The sequence below is a fragment of the Silurus meridionalis genome, chromosome 14 (assembly GCF_014805685.1).
Source record: "Silurus meridionalis isolate SWU-2019-XX chromosome 14, ASM1480568v1, whole genome shotgun sequence".
NCBI classification, from domain to species: Eukaryota; Metazoa; Chordata; class Actinopteri; order Siluriformes; family Siluridae; genus Silurus; species Silurus meridionalis.
The window spans coordinates 15,195,590-15,210,686 of record NC_060897.1 but is presented as its reverse complement, the minus strand read 5'-3'; the positions used below and the strand labels follow the sequence as shown (position 1 = coordinate 15,210,686).

Below are 15,097 nucleotides of genomic sequence, written 5' to 3'. Positions count from 1 at the left end.
GCTGCTATCGATTATTTTTAGTAATCGAGTATTCGAATGATTATTCCGTCGATTAATCGGATAACACGTACTTTTTTTCTTTATTAAAGAGCTAAATAAGAGTGAGGAAATAAGACGCATCTCTTAACATGAAAAAGTCATTTGTTTTTCTTTTTAGAAGAGTTGACATTTTTATTGCGGATAACACACAAGAATATCAGTAAAAACGAAACCCATTTAGTGCATTTAACTGCCATATTACATCGTAATACATATACAGCCTGTTGAAAAAGTCCTTCTGCGGCGGCTGCCGAAACTATTCGTTTAACGAAACTCAATTATTCTCACTCTGGTATATTGAATCTCGCACAGTACCGTGATGTGGTTTTCTTGTTTTCAGGAAAAGCTGCTAGAAATTTTCTACGGATTAAATCCATGTATTTATCGCCAGCTTTAAAAACGTGCCCGCTGCCTGCTCTACACGGCTGTACGGTGTTGTTTTTGCGTTTTAGTTTGAAATGATGTCAAACTTTGAAAACTTTGTCATGTTCTTTGGCCTGAATCCCCCCCCCCATTTTTTTTCTCCCTGTTCCTCCATTTTGCAGTTTAGAGTTTAGCGGGTGGTGCATCGGTAATAATGGCCCGTGGGAAACGCAGTGCTCCGTGTTTAGTTATATGGATTAAACTAAGCGTTTTGTTTTTTTTGTAATCAAATTACTTGAGGAATCGTTCATCTCTGATAGCATTACATTTTCCCTTCACTTGAACTAGGAGATCCAAACCTGTTCCAGAATGACGACGCTCCTGTGCACAAATTGAGCTCCATGCCCTTGTGGTTGAATAAACCCACAAGCACACACCAAAATCTAGTGAAACATCATCCCAGAAGAACAGGAAATTGGGGTTTACCTTATTAATTTCCAGAAATTTTTACATGCAATTTTTACATGCTTTTTAAATAATGATCCCCTTTACTTTCCCAAAGTGCAAATCCCTTAAAAAAAACCAAATATACACTATAACAGAAATAGAGCTGAAGCATGATATATATATATATATATATATTTTTTTATAAACCATTCATGCGTCCAAAGGTCTGCAGGATTAAATTATGAGAAAACACACATAAGAATGGGAATAAAAGCCAGTGGAGAAGTTTACATGAGAAATATTTTGTATCCTTTTCTTTGAGAACTGTGTTAGAGAATAATTTAGAGACCTGAAACTCTCACACGCTCGCCGTGTTCTCAGGCTGGCTGATTTTCACCCAAACACAACATTGGCATAAAAGGCATGCATATGGTTCATGAGCAACATAACATAGGAGGTTGAAATGAGTGTAGAGGGTTTGGCGAGGCAGGCTGTCTGACCTAAACCCTCCGGCTGACTGTGAGGGAAACACTTCCCAGGACGAGCCTACCGCCTTAAAGATGCAGTACAGAGCACCCCCTGGTGGCCACTGAACAAAATGTCTAATCTTGAAATTGAGGTCCTTTGCTAGAAAAGTTACTCAGAATGGCAACAAACTGTCTAAACACAGGTTTCTGTAATCTTAAGGTGTGTGGTTCAATATCAGTCAATCAATATTTCCACACATCAAAAGATATTGGTACAGAATCCAGAGAAACATGCTGAGTTTCTTTACATTCTGAGAATCTTTATTATGAGTTTCCGCTTTCATCACTAATCTCTTGGGGTTGACAGTGTTTTAAAACACAGAAAGGTCACTCTAAACACCAGACATTTTCATGAACCGTTTCATATTGATGATCTGGACCATACTGGATCCTGATCTAATCTCAGCAACATCGTCTGCAAACCCATCACAAGGCACCAGGCACATACTGACACACCTATTTACACATACGGCCAATTCATCTAGCACGATTTTTTCGGGGGGAAACTGGGGACCCTAGAAAAAACCCACTTGGACCTGGTCCACCTTATTAAAAGTGCACACATTTGCAAACCAAAAATCTATTTTTTTTTTATTATTGAATTGAAAGTTTTTTGCACTAAAGATGCTTAAAAGGTAGTTAGATATTTCTTTATTGTTCAACAAGAAGTCCAACAATCCAAGACAGAAATCAACATAAAATTTCAAAAGCTGTAACTATAATTGTGTTTTGGAAAAAGCGATTATATTTGTAGTTTAGTGGGGTGTAATGTATGAAACTACACACAACCACAGAAATCAGCCATAACATTAAAACACACCTAATAGTGTTTGTCAGCACTGATCCTTCGGGGCATGAACCTACAAAACCCCAGTAGGTGTGCTGTGGTAATATGTTTCTGGCTGGCGATAACAATAGCAGAAAACATGCTTGGTCAGACCAGGCCTTCTTCCTTAGGGCCAATTGTCCAGCTCCGATGCTCACATGTCTGTTGTAAGTGCTTTCAGGGGTGGACAGGGGGTCAGCATGGGCATTCTGAGCAGTCTGTAGCTACGTGATAGAGCAAGCTATGATGCGCTGTGTGGTTCGAAATTTTTTTGTCATTCCTCCATTAACAGCGGTTTGCGCAAAAATAGCTTTTCCGTGGAATAGACAAGATGAACCAAGTCTCCTGTGAAGCTTGAAAGGAGACTTGGAAGCCCATAACCATGCTGCTGGTTCATTAGTTGTCCTTCGTGGGTAAGATATGCTCTGAGCCACCAGTCATCAAACAGTCACAATTCACTTCACTTCTCAGTGGATGTAAAACAGAGTTTGTACTAATAAATGACAATTTTATTATTGTATTATTATAAATTTAAAGTAGTGAATAAAACATTTATGACAAGTAATTCACAATTTTTGTCCATCAAAAGAAGTCAAAACCTTGCGATTTTTTGTTACTCGCAAGGGGTCAAAGAACGTAACCCCCACGAGTATCGAGGTTGCACTGTACTGTATATACAGATTTGCATCTTTTATAGCTGCGAGTATTTCATATTTCACAGCAGCTAATCCGCGTGCAACATCCATCACCAAATAAACAAATACACACTGGGTGAAAAAGAAAAAAAGAAAAAGAAAACGCAAGTGTTTCCTCATCACCACCTCGCTGATAGCGATCAAACGCGGCCACATCACAAGGAGAGCTGACATGCACGGCCCTTTTCATCTAATCGAAACGAGAGGGACACATGAAAGAGCTGCTCCACGAGGACTCAGCCTGTGATCTAAATGCCTTTAATGAGCATACCCAAATCAGACCCTGGACAAAAAAATGCTAAACTCACTCCCTATATTTGGTTCTCTCGCCTCTGATTAAGAGCACTTACTTCAAAAGGAACAGATCAAATGCTGTGCAGGAAGGTCAGCTTTTTTTTTTAATGCTGAGAACATGACTCCTCCTATCAGAGAGTCTCCAGCAAATGATGACATGACATAAAAAAAAAAAAAAAAAATACATATCTACAAGCCGTGAACATGTTAAGAAGTGCTATCAAATTTCCAAAATCGCTCTAGTCCTGTTTTGTAGACTTTCCAAACTTTCCTATGTCTACAATTATTTGTACCGGGAAGTCAATAAAAGTTTGAGCTTTTGAAATTTCAGCACCACAGGTCTGCATTGCACGATGCACTGCAAATTTTTATTATTATTGTCTATTTAAACTCTTGCATTTCTCATATTTTGCACCCTCTGCCACATTAATTCGCTATGAATACATTAAATAAGCTGCTGCAGTTACAGGTCCGGATCCAACAGAACAGCTTACACTCATTTGTTTGAATATTAAGTTTTGGTTGGTTGTACGATTTTGACTTATCAGCTGTGTCAGTTCAATGTTTAAGTCCTTTTCACATGCACCAGGCATCCATTTGGATACCTACTCTATATAAATATTTCACACATATCTTTCTATGAAAAAGCATAAGAAGAAGAAAAAAAGAGCAAGAAGAAGACTGGCTTTTCTAGAGCCTTACCACCTGACATGGTACAACCGAAATTCATAACCATAAACCTAACCTGATAAAATCCTGAGATTCAAAATTAATTACAGCTTTCATAAGCAGTTAAGAGAGTCCGGCAAATGATTTGAAGACCTATGAAGACTGAAGCTGGCTTCTCCCATTAGTGGTCGCCACAGCGGATCATCCGTCTCTATACCCCTCCGTCCTCTACATCTGCCTCTTTCAAACCAACTACCTGCATGTCTTCCCTCACCACATCCATAAACCTCCTCTTTGGTCTTCCTCTTTTCCTCCTTCCTTGTGGCTCCATCCTCAGCATTCTCCTACTAATATACCCCATGTCCCTCCTCTGCACATGTCCAAATCCAAACTCAATCTTGCCTCCCTCACCTTGTCACCAAAACGTCCTACATGCACTGTTCCTCTAATAAACAAATTTTTAATCCTGTCCATCCTCGTCACTCCCAACAAAAACCTCAACATCTTCAGCTCTGCTACCTCCAGCTCCACCTCCTGTCTTTTACTCAATGCCACCGTCTCTAAACCATAGAACATCGCAGATCTCACCACAGTCCTATAAAACCTCCCAAAAATATATATTTACCAATTGACCCCAGTTGTAAGATTCAGCATCAGCATAAAAGTTAACGATGTAATGTAGGGCTGAAACGATTCCTCGATTGATACAAAAAAAATCTGGTGCTTCGTTTAGTCTATTTAACTACACACAGCATTGTGTTTTCCATGGACTATTATTATCGACGCACCACCCGCTAAACTATTGAGCGCGGGGCGAGGAGAACATTTATATCAAAACCCGTTTCCACCACATAAATAAAAAAAGGTTGGCTAATTCCGACTTTTTTTTTCGTAATTTTAACTTTGTTTCTTTGTCAATTGGGCAGCGTCACCCTCTCAGTAGTGCCAGAGAGCTTTACACATTGAAAATTAAAGACTGCAATCAATAGAATCGAATGGTATCAAGCTAAGCCTCCGCCTAACAATCAGCTCTGGAGGAAACAACATGGTTACCGGTGGATGCACCAGAAATGTTAAATGTTAAATAAAGTCAGAATTTACGAGAAATAAAGTCAGAATTCCAAGGAATTAAGTCAGAATTGCGAGGAATTAAGTCGGAATTTTATGTGGTGGAAACGGGCTTCCATAGGATTCAGGCCAAAGAAAACGCCGGAAAGTTTCCATAGTTTGGGATCCTTTCAAACCAAAACACAAAGAATCACCATACAGTGTGATTACTGTTGTTTTTTTTTGTAATCTTAAATGCTGTTTTATTTTTTATTTGAGATTTTATAATTATATATTTGTATATTGATTAAATATGGCAATTAAATGCATTAAATGGGTTTAGTTTTCACCGATATTCTTGTATTCAATTTCAGCAATAAAAATGTACATTGTTCTGAATAGAAAAACAAATTACTTGTTCATTTAAAGAGACCAGTTTTATTTTCTCTTGTATATTTAATATTGCTCTTTAATAATAAAAAAAATGTTTTAAGTACTTCTTATTTGATTACTTGATTAATCGTTGGAATAATCAGCAGAAAGCCTGAGTACTGAAATAATTGATAGCAGCCCTAATGTAATGCATTGATTTAAAAAAGTGCGAATCGCTTACAAGTGTTTGTATCGCGATGCATCGTTTTCAATATATTAGCACTGGTAAAGACAGATTTGTTTCTATATAAATATTAGTAGATGCACTATACTTGTATTATTAAGAAAGTGGCCGATAATTTGTGACTAATAATTTATATATAGATTGATTTCTCCTTGCTTTCTCGAGCGCCACTGCGGCTACGTTGTGTTGAATAAAATGCAAATCGGATCTCACTGCATCGTAATGGGGTAAATTGTATCGCATGCATCTTTAATGTATCGCATCGTTGGCTATGAATCGAGATGCGAATCTTATCGGCCTCAGTTAAAGAGATGCACATCCCTAATGTGCATAGGTGGAGGAGGTGGAGGACTGGTGTACTGGGGCAAAGGAGATACAGCCATTGGTGGCATTAAGGGGTTGCCAGATTGACTGGGATGGCCAGTGGCACTTTAGCATAAGTGTTGATTACTGTTATGATTATTATTATTCAGTGCTATAAATGGAATTAGAAAAATTTTGCTGTAAGAGAAAACATTTAGCTAGAAAACATTTACAATGCCGAATTTAATGTTGTGGAGGAACAAGCTAAGAAGCAAAATATTTCCAGGCCTTTAAAACATCTAATGACCTTTCATTACATTAGAAAGGTCTCTTGATGTCTGTAACTATATAATCCAAAAACCTGATCGTAAAAGCGAGTCTATTTTGTGAAATTTTTTAAACCTTAAATTATTACAATTCCCTTAAAAATTTTCATTAGACTAATAATTAGCTGTTTTTTTTTTTAAAAAGATTAATTTGTACAAAAGATGAGAGTTGTATCACTGCACATTTTTAGAATTGATTAGGAAACAAAAAATTCAATTAAATGTATGTTGACACTCTTAAAATACAGTCACGTCAAAAAGAGGATCCTGTAACTTCATGTCAGACTAATTTGCCAAATGTTTGTGGACACCTTAAAAAAAAATAATTCCAAATGTGCTTTTCGGACATCCCATTTAATATGTAGCCCCTGTTTGCTGTTATTATACCCTCCATTCTTCTGGGAAAATTTTAGATAGATTTTGGAGTTTGGTTGTCTAGAATTGTGATCATTCCAGTGGGTGTTAGTAGAGTCCGTTACTGATGTAGGGTGAGAAAACCTGTGGTGCAGTGAACGTTCTAATTTATTCCAAAGGTGTTCAGTCCAGAGCTCTACAGCAGGGCACTCAAGATCTCCCACTTCAACCGAAGTAAACCATATTTTCAAAAAGCTGGTTTTATGTGCAGGTGCATTTTCACAAGTGAAGTGAAAATGTATTGCTACCACATGCAAAGACGTTCTATACAACTGTGAGGTAAAGATGTGGGGAAAAAACCCACATATGGCTAGAAAAGTCCGGTGTCCCAAAAGTTTGTGAGTAAAACTCTGTCATAATGTAATTATTAAAGTATTTACTTAAATGAATTCTGGTTATGTCCAGTCATGTTTGCAGCACTTAAACCCTCTCCACCCATTCTAGTAGTTCTCTCTACCCAATGTGTAAGAAATAAACCAAAATGTTATCAAAAAACTATATATTTATTGTTACATTTAATTTTGTGGAACATCCAGAAGGCAAACGAGTTCCAGGTATAGCAGCTACATGCAGCCATTTCCACTCTAGTCCCATCCTTTAAGTAAATAATACAAAGTTCTCCAATATCAGATTTGGGATTTCAACAGTGTTGTGGTGTGTTGCCCTGTTTGGATGTAACTTTCTGTCTTTCTGCTAACCAGCTTGGATTTGGATAAAAAAAATAGGTTTAAGGAAAGGCTTTCATCAAGGAATGGTATTAAGGCTTGGGCAACCAGCCACAAACCTGATGTAAAGTCAAATCTAGACACTGCATGAGCAAAAAGAAAATGAAAATTCTATTCCGTAAGCAGTGCGCAATAACTGCAACCGCTAGTCGTGAGTGTTTAGACTCGCTTTGCCTAAATAATCCTCATCCTTTTAATGTGGTGGGCAGAAAAGTGCTCCAGTCAAGTGGATCAGGCAGAGGGAAAGCTTCAAAAGGCCTTTTTTTGTGACACGAAGACGAGAAGACCCATTTTGCCAAGTTATCAATGTGCTGTGTAGCTCGATGCCGGCCATAACAGCTGATTTAATAGGATTTTGTTCAAAAATCGTGTCATCTTAGCTTAATAGAGTTTTCTTTAGCGTTGGAAAAGCAGTGTATACACAGTTCGCCTTCTTGGGGTGGTATCCAGCCGTTAAATTTAGATTTATGTCTTGTACAGTGCCGAATAGATGAATGTGCATATGTTAAACATTATTTTCATTTAAAAATCCTCCCTTTACATGAATAAGTGCTTTACACACTCTTGGCATCCGGACAGTTAGTTTTTTCAAAAATGTTAATGCCATGCCTCTTGTAACTTGCCATAGGTGTTCTTCGCTAGTTGGATATTTCTTTCAATCCTTGCAATCCAGTTTGTCCCAGTGATATTCACCAGGATTCGGGTCCAGTAACTGGGCAGCTGACTTTTTAAATAATGCTTGCAGAGCTTGGACGTGTGCCTCAGGTCATTTTCTTGTAGTACGCTGATGTTGGTTCCAAATAGTCTCTAAGCTTCCCTGCACCTAAAGAACCCCAAACTATTAAGCGTCCACCTGCATGTTTGACTGTTCGTGTAAGACAGTGTGCTAACATCTTCTCTCCTGTTCAAATATGAACTTGGCCAGGGACAGAACATTTTTGTCTTGAACCTAGCTTGTTGTATATGAACAAAAGGAACACACATAGCCAAGAGTACCTGCATAACTATGCATTCAATAACAGAGTCCTCTTAGAGCTGGCCGCCTCCCAAACTGAGCAATCAGGGAGGTAGAAGAGCCTTGGTGTGGCCTGATGTTCACTCTGGTTGGGCTCCAGAAAACGTGTGGAAATGGGAGAAACTTAAAGGTGAACCATCATTAAAAACACTCCCCTTATCTGGGCTTTAAGGCTGAACGGCCAGACAGAAGCCTTCCCTCGGTGCCAAACCCATAAAAGCTTACTTGGGTTTTGGCATTTTTTCCCCCTGCCTCTGAGCTCTGCAGGCAGTTGCTTTGACATTTCCAAAATCCAATCAAAGTGAATAAAAGTCTTAAAGATGATCTAGAGAAGTAGGATACGCTTGAGCTAAACTTCAAAGCAAACTCTCATCTGAATCTGTGTGAGGTTTCAGTTTTTGTACAAATCTGGATCGTCATTATGAGGTATTAATTGTAGAATGAGAAAACTAACAGCACTAAGCAATTTAGCAAGAAACGCAAGAAAATTTGAAGGAAAAAATAAATGTGAAGGGGGGAGGGGCAGGTGGACGTGCTAACAGTGCGGATAGTCCAACCGATTTTAATGTACAACAGTGCCAGGAGATGTATCCGAAAGAACACTATTTTAAATGAAAATACTACCATAAAATCGTGCCCTCCTCTAGAAGCCTTATTTTGTGTTCCCACATATGCATTCGTGTTTCTCAGTCTTATCTACGCAATGCAAGTACGTGTTGTAAATGGTACTTTAGTCACTATTTAGTACCTTGTATGCACTTTTTTTAATTCATATCTCATTTCGTTGTAGTCCCACCGACTGGTTCCGGTACTATAATATAAAGTGTCTTATTATGAATTCAATCAATCAAATATTATATTTTTATAATTGACTCATTTTCGTGATTAACTACAAGAGTTTAAGAATACATTGTGCAAAATGATTGCTTATACATTGAGAAGCCTTAAGCTTTAAACAATGAAGTTTAAATGAAATATTTAGATACCGATTTGGGCCGACATTGATTATTGATTATTGATGTCTTTGGAAAATCCAATCAGACATAATTATAGGTCAATCACAACATCATTTAAATAAAAAAAAAAAAAGTCTGTCCATATTCCTGCAGGAAAATATAGAAATTTCACCACATAAGTATTCGGACCTTTCAATCTCTTAGTGAGGTCATATCCTCAAATAGGTTTTAATATCTCAACTATGCAGGTGATACTCAACAAGTTCTCCCCTTTCCAATACAGACACTATTCGTGCCACTTGAATCTTGACATGTCTGACTGATATCTCATTGTGCAGAACAGTTCATTGATTGAAGCTTAATCCCAGGAATACTGAAGTGCTGGTCATCCTACGTGATGTCAATTGCGCTTTTCCCATTTTACAACGTCAGGAAAATTCCTCCATTTTTGTCCACAGGAGCCGCTCAGGTGCTTGTTTAGTCCTCTGCCCTCTCAAGACTGGACTACTGCAAGTCACTGCTCTGCCTCTGAAAGACATTTGACCTCCGATCCAGAAATCAGCTACGTGACTTTTTAACCTTAGATTATTCAATTCTGATGCTCACCTAAAAAAGCAAAAAAAAATGGACAGGCACCCCTCTACCACACAGCACTTCTCTTTCTCCACATTGCGCAACGCTCCTACCAATCCACACCCGCTACCTGACTCGCCCCACCGTCTTTGTTCTGGCACCTAAGTGGTAGAAAGAATTTCTACTTGATGCCTGAACTGAGACTGTTGCAGTCTTCAAACGACATCTAAAGACCAACCTCTTCCAGCAATTCTTCAATTAGCACTTTCTCTCTTTCTAACCATTTTCCCCACCAACAGAGTTATAGACTGATGATATTCTTAGTCTGTGTCCTAATAAACCAGTGTTAGGGTGTATGTTTTTGTTGTAGACTTCGAAGCACTTTGTAAGCCGTTCTGAATAATGGTGTCTGCCGAATGCCATAAATGCAAACATAACAACATTTACATTTGCGGCATTTGGCAGACGCCCTTATCCAGAGCGACTTACAACTGAGCATGGGAGGGTTTTAGGGCTTTTGCTTAAGGGCCCAACAGTGGCAGCTTGGTGGTGGTGGGATTTGAACCTGTGATCTTCTGATCCAAATCCCAATGCCTTAACCACTGAGCTACCACCCCCGCTACCATAACAACAATATATTCAACACTCCAAGTCGAAATAAGTGAATGGTTGGGTGTAGTTATTAAGGTCATACCTGTTGTTTGGATGAGGTGGAGAGGAGTCCTTCGGCAGACTGGACCACGTGTCATCACGATCCAGTTCACCAGTAACCCAGTCTGGCAGCATGGCGGTGCTCTGTGCTCGAATCCGGGATGCCAGTGGCTCATCATAGTAAACTGACTAGGGAAGGAAATCATTTATTTTTTTTTTATCATTATTAAAGCTTCTAAAGCTAGCAAGCTAAGTACAAATGAAACACTGCAGTATGTTCGCAAGTGTAGTCAAGTCAAGTTTATTTCTATAGCGCTTTTCACAATAGACATTGTCTCAAAGCAGCTTTACGGAATTTAACAGTTAAGGTGAATGGTGTGCATTTATCCCTGATGAGCAATCCATGGTGACTGTGGCAAGGAAAAATTCTCTTAGATGTTATGAGGAAGAAACCTAGAGAGGAACCAGACTCAAAAGGGGAACCCATCCTCATTTGGGTGACATCAAGATTGTGATTATAGTCTTTAAACAATACAGAACACTGGAGAGTGAGAACTAACATGAGCACTAGAGTGTAAGATTATAAGTAATGTTCTTTCTACAGTTTTTTACAGTCATTTGTGGTTATAAAACTAGGAGCTACTGAACAACTTATAAAATAGCTTAACATTTGCAATCATCACAGATCCAACACAGCCAGATGAAATAACGTTTCTCCTGAACCAAGATTGGAGTGTTAGCAGAGTAGGAACGCAGGCTGACTTACTGAAGTTACTGAACTTTACAAGCACCATTTTCGCTTCATTGAACTTCTACTACCAATCCAATTGAACGAAAAGGCACAAAAGATTAGAGAGTAAACTGAAGAAATGCCAGACCATACATGCCACAGAACTGGTCATTCAATCTGACTCGTTGTATTTTTTTTTTCCATGGTCATACCTGATATGCACAGAATTGAGCCGTTGAAATAGCAGCATATAAATAAATAAAAACCTAAATGGGTTTATTCGCTACTAATGATCTATTATAGTTGTTTCACTTTTGCGGGTCATCAAAGTAATCATAGGAAAATTTCAATGATAATTTTCCTGTGTGGGGAAAACAAACACATTTGTAAACAGAATTAAACAGAATTTGGGGTGAGAAAAAAAAAGCATAAATTACCATGTATGTTGGTAAAGTTTTGAGGCTTCCCGATTCGGGCTTGTAAGTAAACGGTCCCTCGAGGACTCCTCTTCTGAGCATGTGCAGAAGAAGCCTGGCGTATGCATTACGGTTTTTCCTTCCCATCAGGCCGGAGCCGGAGGCCACAGGATCACAGAGCTTCTTGATCCATAGGGCGCATCGCTGACGCTCTGGTTTGGAGGATTTGAGGTGTGAAATCAGTTATGGTTGCTAAAATTTCATCACAATGAGAAATTGTTGCATCACATCGATTTGTTCTATTACAGTAACAAAATGTCAGAACGCAGGAATGAGATCATTATTTCGTTGTTTTGCTTGTCCGCTCATGACCACTGCTTTGTTTTAACAATAGCAACTTTGAAGAATGTTTACGTTCTGCCCACTCGATTCAATTTAAGTTATTTTCTAGAGCACTTTTCACAATGGATAAGGTCTCATAGCAGCTTTACAGAATGCAAAAATTGTGATCTATGCGTATTTATCCCCAATGAGCAACCATGTAATGTATGGAAAAGTTCCCTGCCATGGTTATATTCCGTTTATCATAATTGATTATTGTGTTATTAAGTGTTGGGACATTTGACTTTTCAAGCCACATGTGGTTCTTCCCCAAACTTCTCTCACAAATCTGGAGGCACATGAATGTACAAGATGTCTTTATATTTGGATACATTACCATTTTTTCCTTCACTTGAACTAGAAAACCCAAACCTGTTCTAGCACCCCTGTGCACAAAGCCAGCTCCATAAAGATATGGCTTACAGTGGCCAGCTGTACAGCTAGAACCTATAGCTTGAACTTTTTGATGAATTTAAATGCTGACCGCACCCCGTGCCCTCCCTATTTATACAATTATCCAATCCGCCAGCAATGTTGCAGCCCAAAAGAGCGTAAAATCATGCAGATTGCATGCTAATGTCAAGAGTTTCAGTTGATGTTCACACAAGATCAGAATTGAAAAATTGGGGTGAAAAAAAAAAGGGTGATCTCTCAACTTTAACCATAAAACAGTTGCTGGCTGATTTCAGAAATGGCTGAAACACTGAAACATTTTCACACAGGACTTTAGAGTTTACACATAATGGTGCATAGAACAAAAAACATCCAGTGTGACCAGACTGATTAAAGCTGAAAGGAAGTTGGCCGTATAAGAATAAACACTCTTTATATGCAGTTTGAGGGAGTCTGTGCCTCAGTTTTGTGGATGGCTGCGGTTCTCTGATGCATTTAAAAAATGTGTACCGTATTTTCCGGACTTTAAGCCGCTACTTTTTTCACACGCTTTGAACCCCGCGGCTTAAACAATGGATAATAATTTAATTTTAATAATAATTTATGGATTTTTTTCTGGGTTTTTCCCGGTTTCACAAACTTCAAAGCCAAAAAACTGAGACCCATAACATTAGACCAATTAAATTGCGGAAAGGGTTCAGGTTACCCAATGAAACTCTTTATATTAAATCAGATGCGCTCCCACTGAATCAGACCACACCACATCATAAATATGGATGAGGTTCCTCTGACGTTTGACCTGCTGCTCACTCACTAACTCCAGTTGCAACAGAAATCATATAAGCACAGACAGGTTTCCAAAACTATTTTTCTTGGCAACAGCGTTACGGGTTAGTCAAAGAAACTAACCCTAGAAATAAGCATCAGAAAATAATAAGGACATATTCCTCGGTCTTGCACACATGCAGTAATAGCGGAAAAATGCGACGGCAGGCTATTCCCAAAATACCGCTCTGCTCTTAAAGGAGCCATAACATATTTCACCTGTTACACCATGTAACAGACACTGTCTTTCATTAAAGCCTGTGTAAAGTTCATTAGTTTTAGTGTAGACAGTGCGGCTTATAGACAGGTGCGGCTTATTTATGTTTAAAATAAAAATCTTTGTCAAATTCAGTGGGTGCGGCTTATATTTGGGTGCGCTTTATAGTCCGGAAATTACGGTATATAAGTTATGATAAACTTCCCTGGCGGCTTGAACTGATCTGGGCATTTTTTTTTTCAGACAGCCAATCTGATACCAACATCCATGGCACGGTTAATGTTTTTTTCTTGACTTGTATCCACATGCTTTTATGCTTTGTGCTGCTGCCAGATGATTGGTTGATTAGATCCAGTGCCTGTCAAAAAGTTACGGAAACATCTTCTTTTAAATGTTTTCGAGATGCATGTTTTATTTGCTTAGATGCAGCAAACTAGGTCCAATTCAGTAAGGTTCTGAAGTAGGTTCTGTAGGCAGGGGTCTAGTTTTTGAGATTTTCCTCTAACACAAGAACTTATGTAAGACACAGTACAGGAGAGAAGGCGCTAGCAGACTGCCTCACCCCCCACAGCCAAACATGGAAGTGGAAGCGTAATGGTTTGGGGTTGTTTTTAGAGCAGGAATGGATGAACACTTATTCCAGGTGATGGCAATACCGAATCAACGTGGCTGCCATTCCATACTTCGACACAGTGCAATCTCATCGGGACTGCAGCTAATAGGATCCAACTTCACCATACAATAAGACAATGAGGTGAAGAATACTGCATATTCTGGAAGCATTATTTAGAGAGCATCATGGAATGTTCTGCCCAGTCACAGCACCTAAAACCTATTGAACTGCTCCGGGATGAACTGGATCACAAGGTCAAACTTTGCCTCTCAAAAATGATAAAAGACTGGGAACGTCCAAGATTTTGAGCACTTCATGAATGAGCAGGTGCACAGCTGAGTCTTAGTCTAAGAAATGAAAACAAACAGCAGTGTGTAGTTCAGTAGAAGAACTGACCTGATTTGTCTGGAAGCTTGAGCACAAAAGGTTTCATGTCAACTAAGTAGTGATCAAACTCAGAGTCCAGATTCTCCAATGAGTCCTCTTCTCTACTCATCCTGTACTGCCAAACAGTAAGAACAGCCGATGGATGGGACAGGACAGGATGGGAGAGGAAAGGATGGGGACATGACAGGATGGGACACACGTGTAAATGTACAGTAAGTAAATATATACAACATACACAAAGTGCACAAGAGACATTTGACAGCTGATTTTTACATCGGATTTTCAGTTGATCACTTAAGTTACAACAGAAAACAATATATACAATATAAAAATATTATAAGACAGTGAAAGTACTTTATCAATAGAGTGTCTCACTGTCTCACTCTCTGCCTCTGTGTCCGTTACTAACCAGCGCCCGATGCACAACACCGGCAGAGTCACTGCACTCAATGTGATTATCAAATATTATATAATATCAGAAGCAAACAAAATCCAAACTTTGTGTTTGTATTTCTGCATCCATGTAAGCGCTACAAACCAAAACCGAAACCATGCGGAACAGTTACCGAGCAAATCAGCAACAAGTTGTTTGTAAATCACAGCTGCCAAACGGTTCAAACGCAGTTCCTGGGAAATCACACACAATAAC

At 38.9% G+C, this 15,097-nt stretch overlaps 1 protein-coding gene across 13 annotated transcripts in view; it reads right to left on the bottom strand.

Moving 5' to 3' along the window:
• cep112 (centrosomal protein 112) overlaps positions 1-15,097 on the bottom strand; it is a 139,609-nt gene extending 124,512 nt beyond the window's left edge. For 6 of the 13 annotated variants that reach the window (XM_046866283.1, XM_046866284.1, XM_046866274.1 and 3 more), the window contains exons 1-4: positions 14,803-15,089; positions 14,458-14,563; positions 11,654-11,844; positions 10,530-10,675 (exon numbers count right to left, since the gene is read on the bottom strand). In XM_046866283.1, the coding sequence (XP_046722239.1) occupies positions 10,530-10,675; positions 11,654-11,844; positions 14,458-14,557 (437 nt within the window). In that variant the 5' untranslated portion in view covers positions 14,558-14,563; positions 14,803-15,089. Of the gene's footprint in view, positions 1-10,529; positions 10,676-11,653; positions 11,845-14,457; positions 14,564-14,802 lie in introns of all 13 variants that reach the window. The other 7 variants (XM_046866277.1, XM_046866276.1, XM_046866275.1 and 4 more) reach the window with 7 other exon arrangements.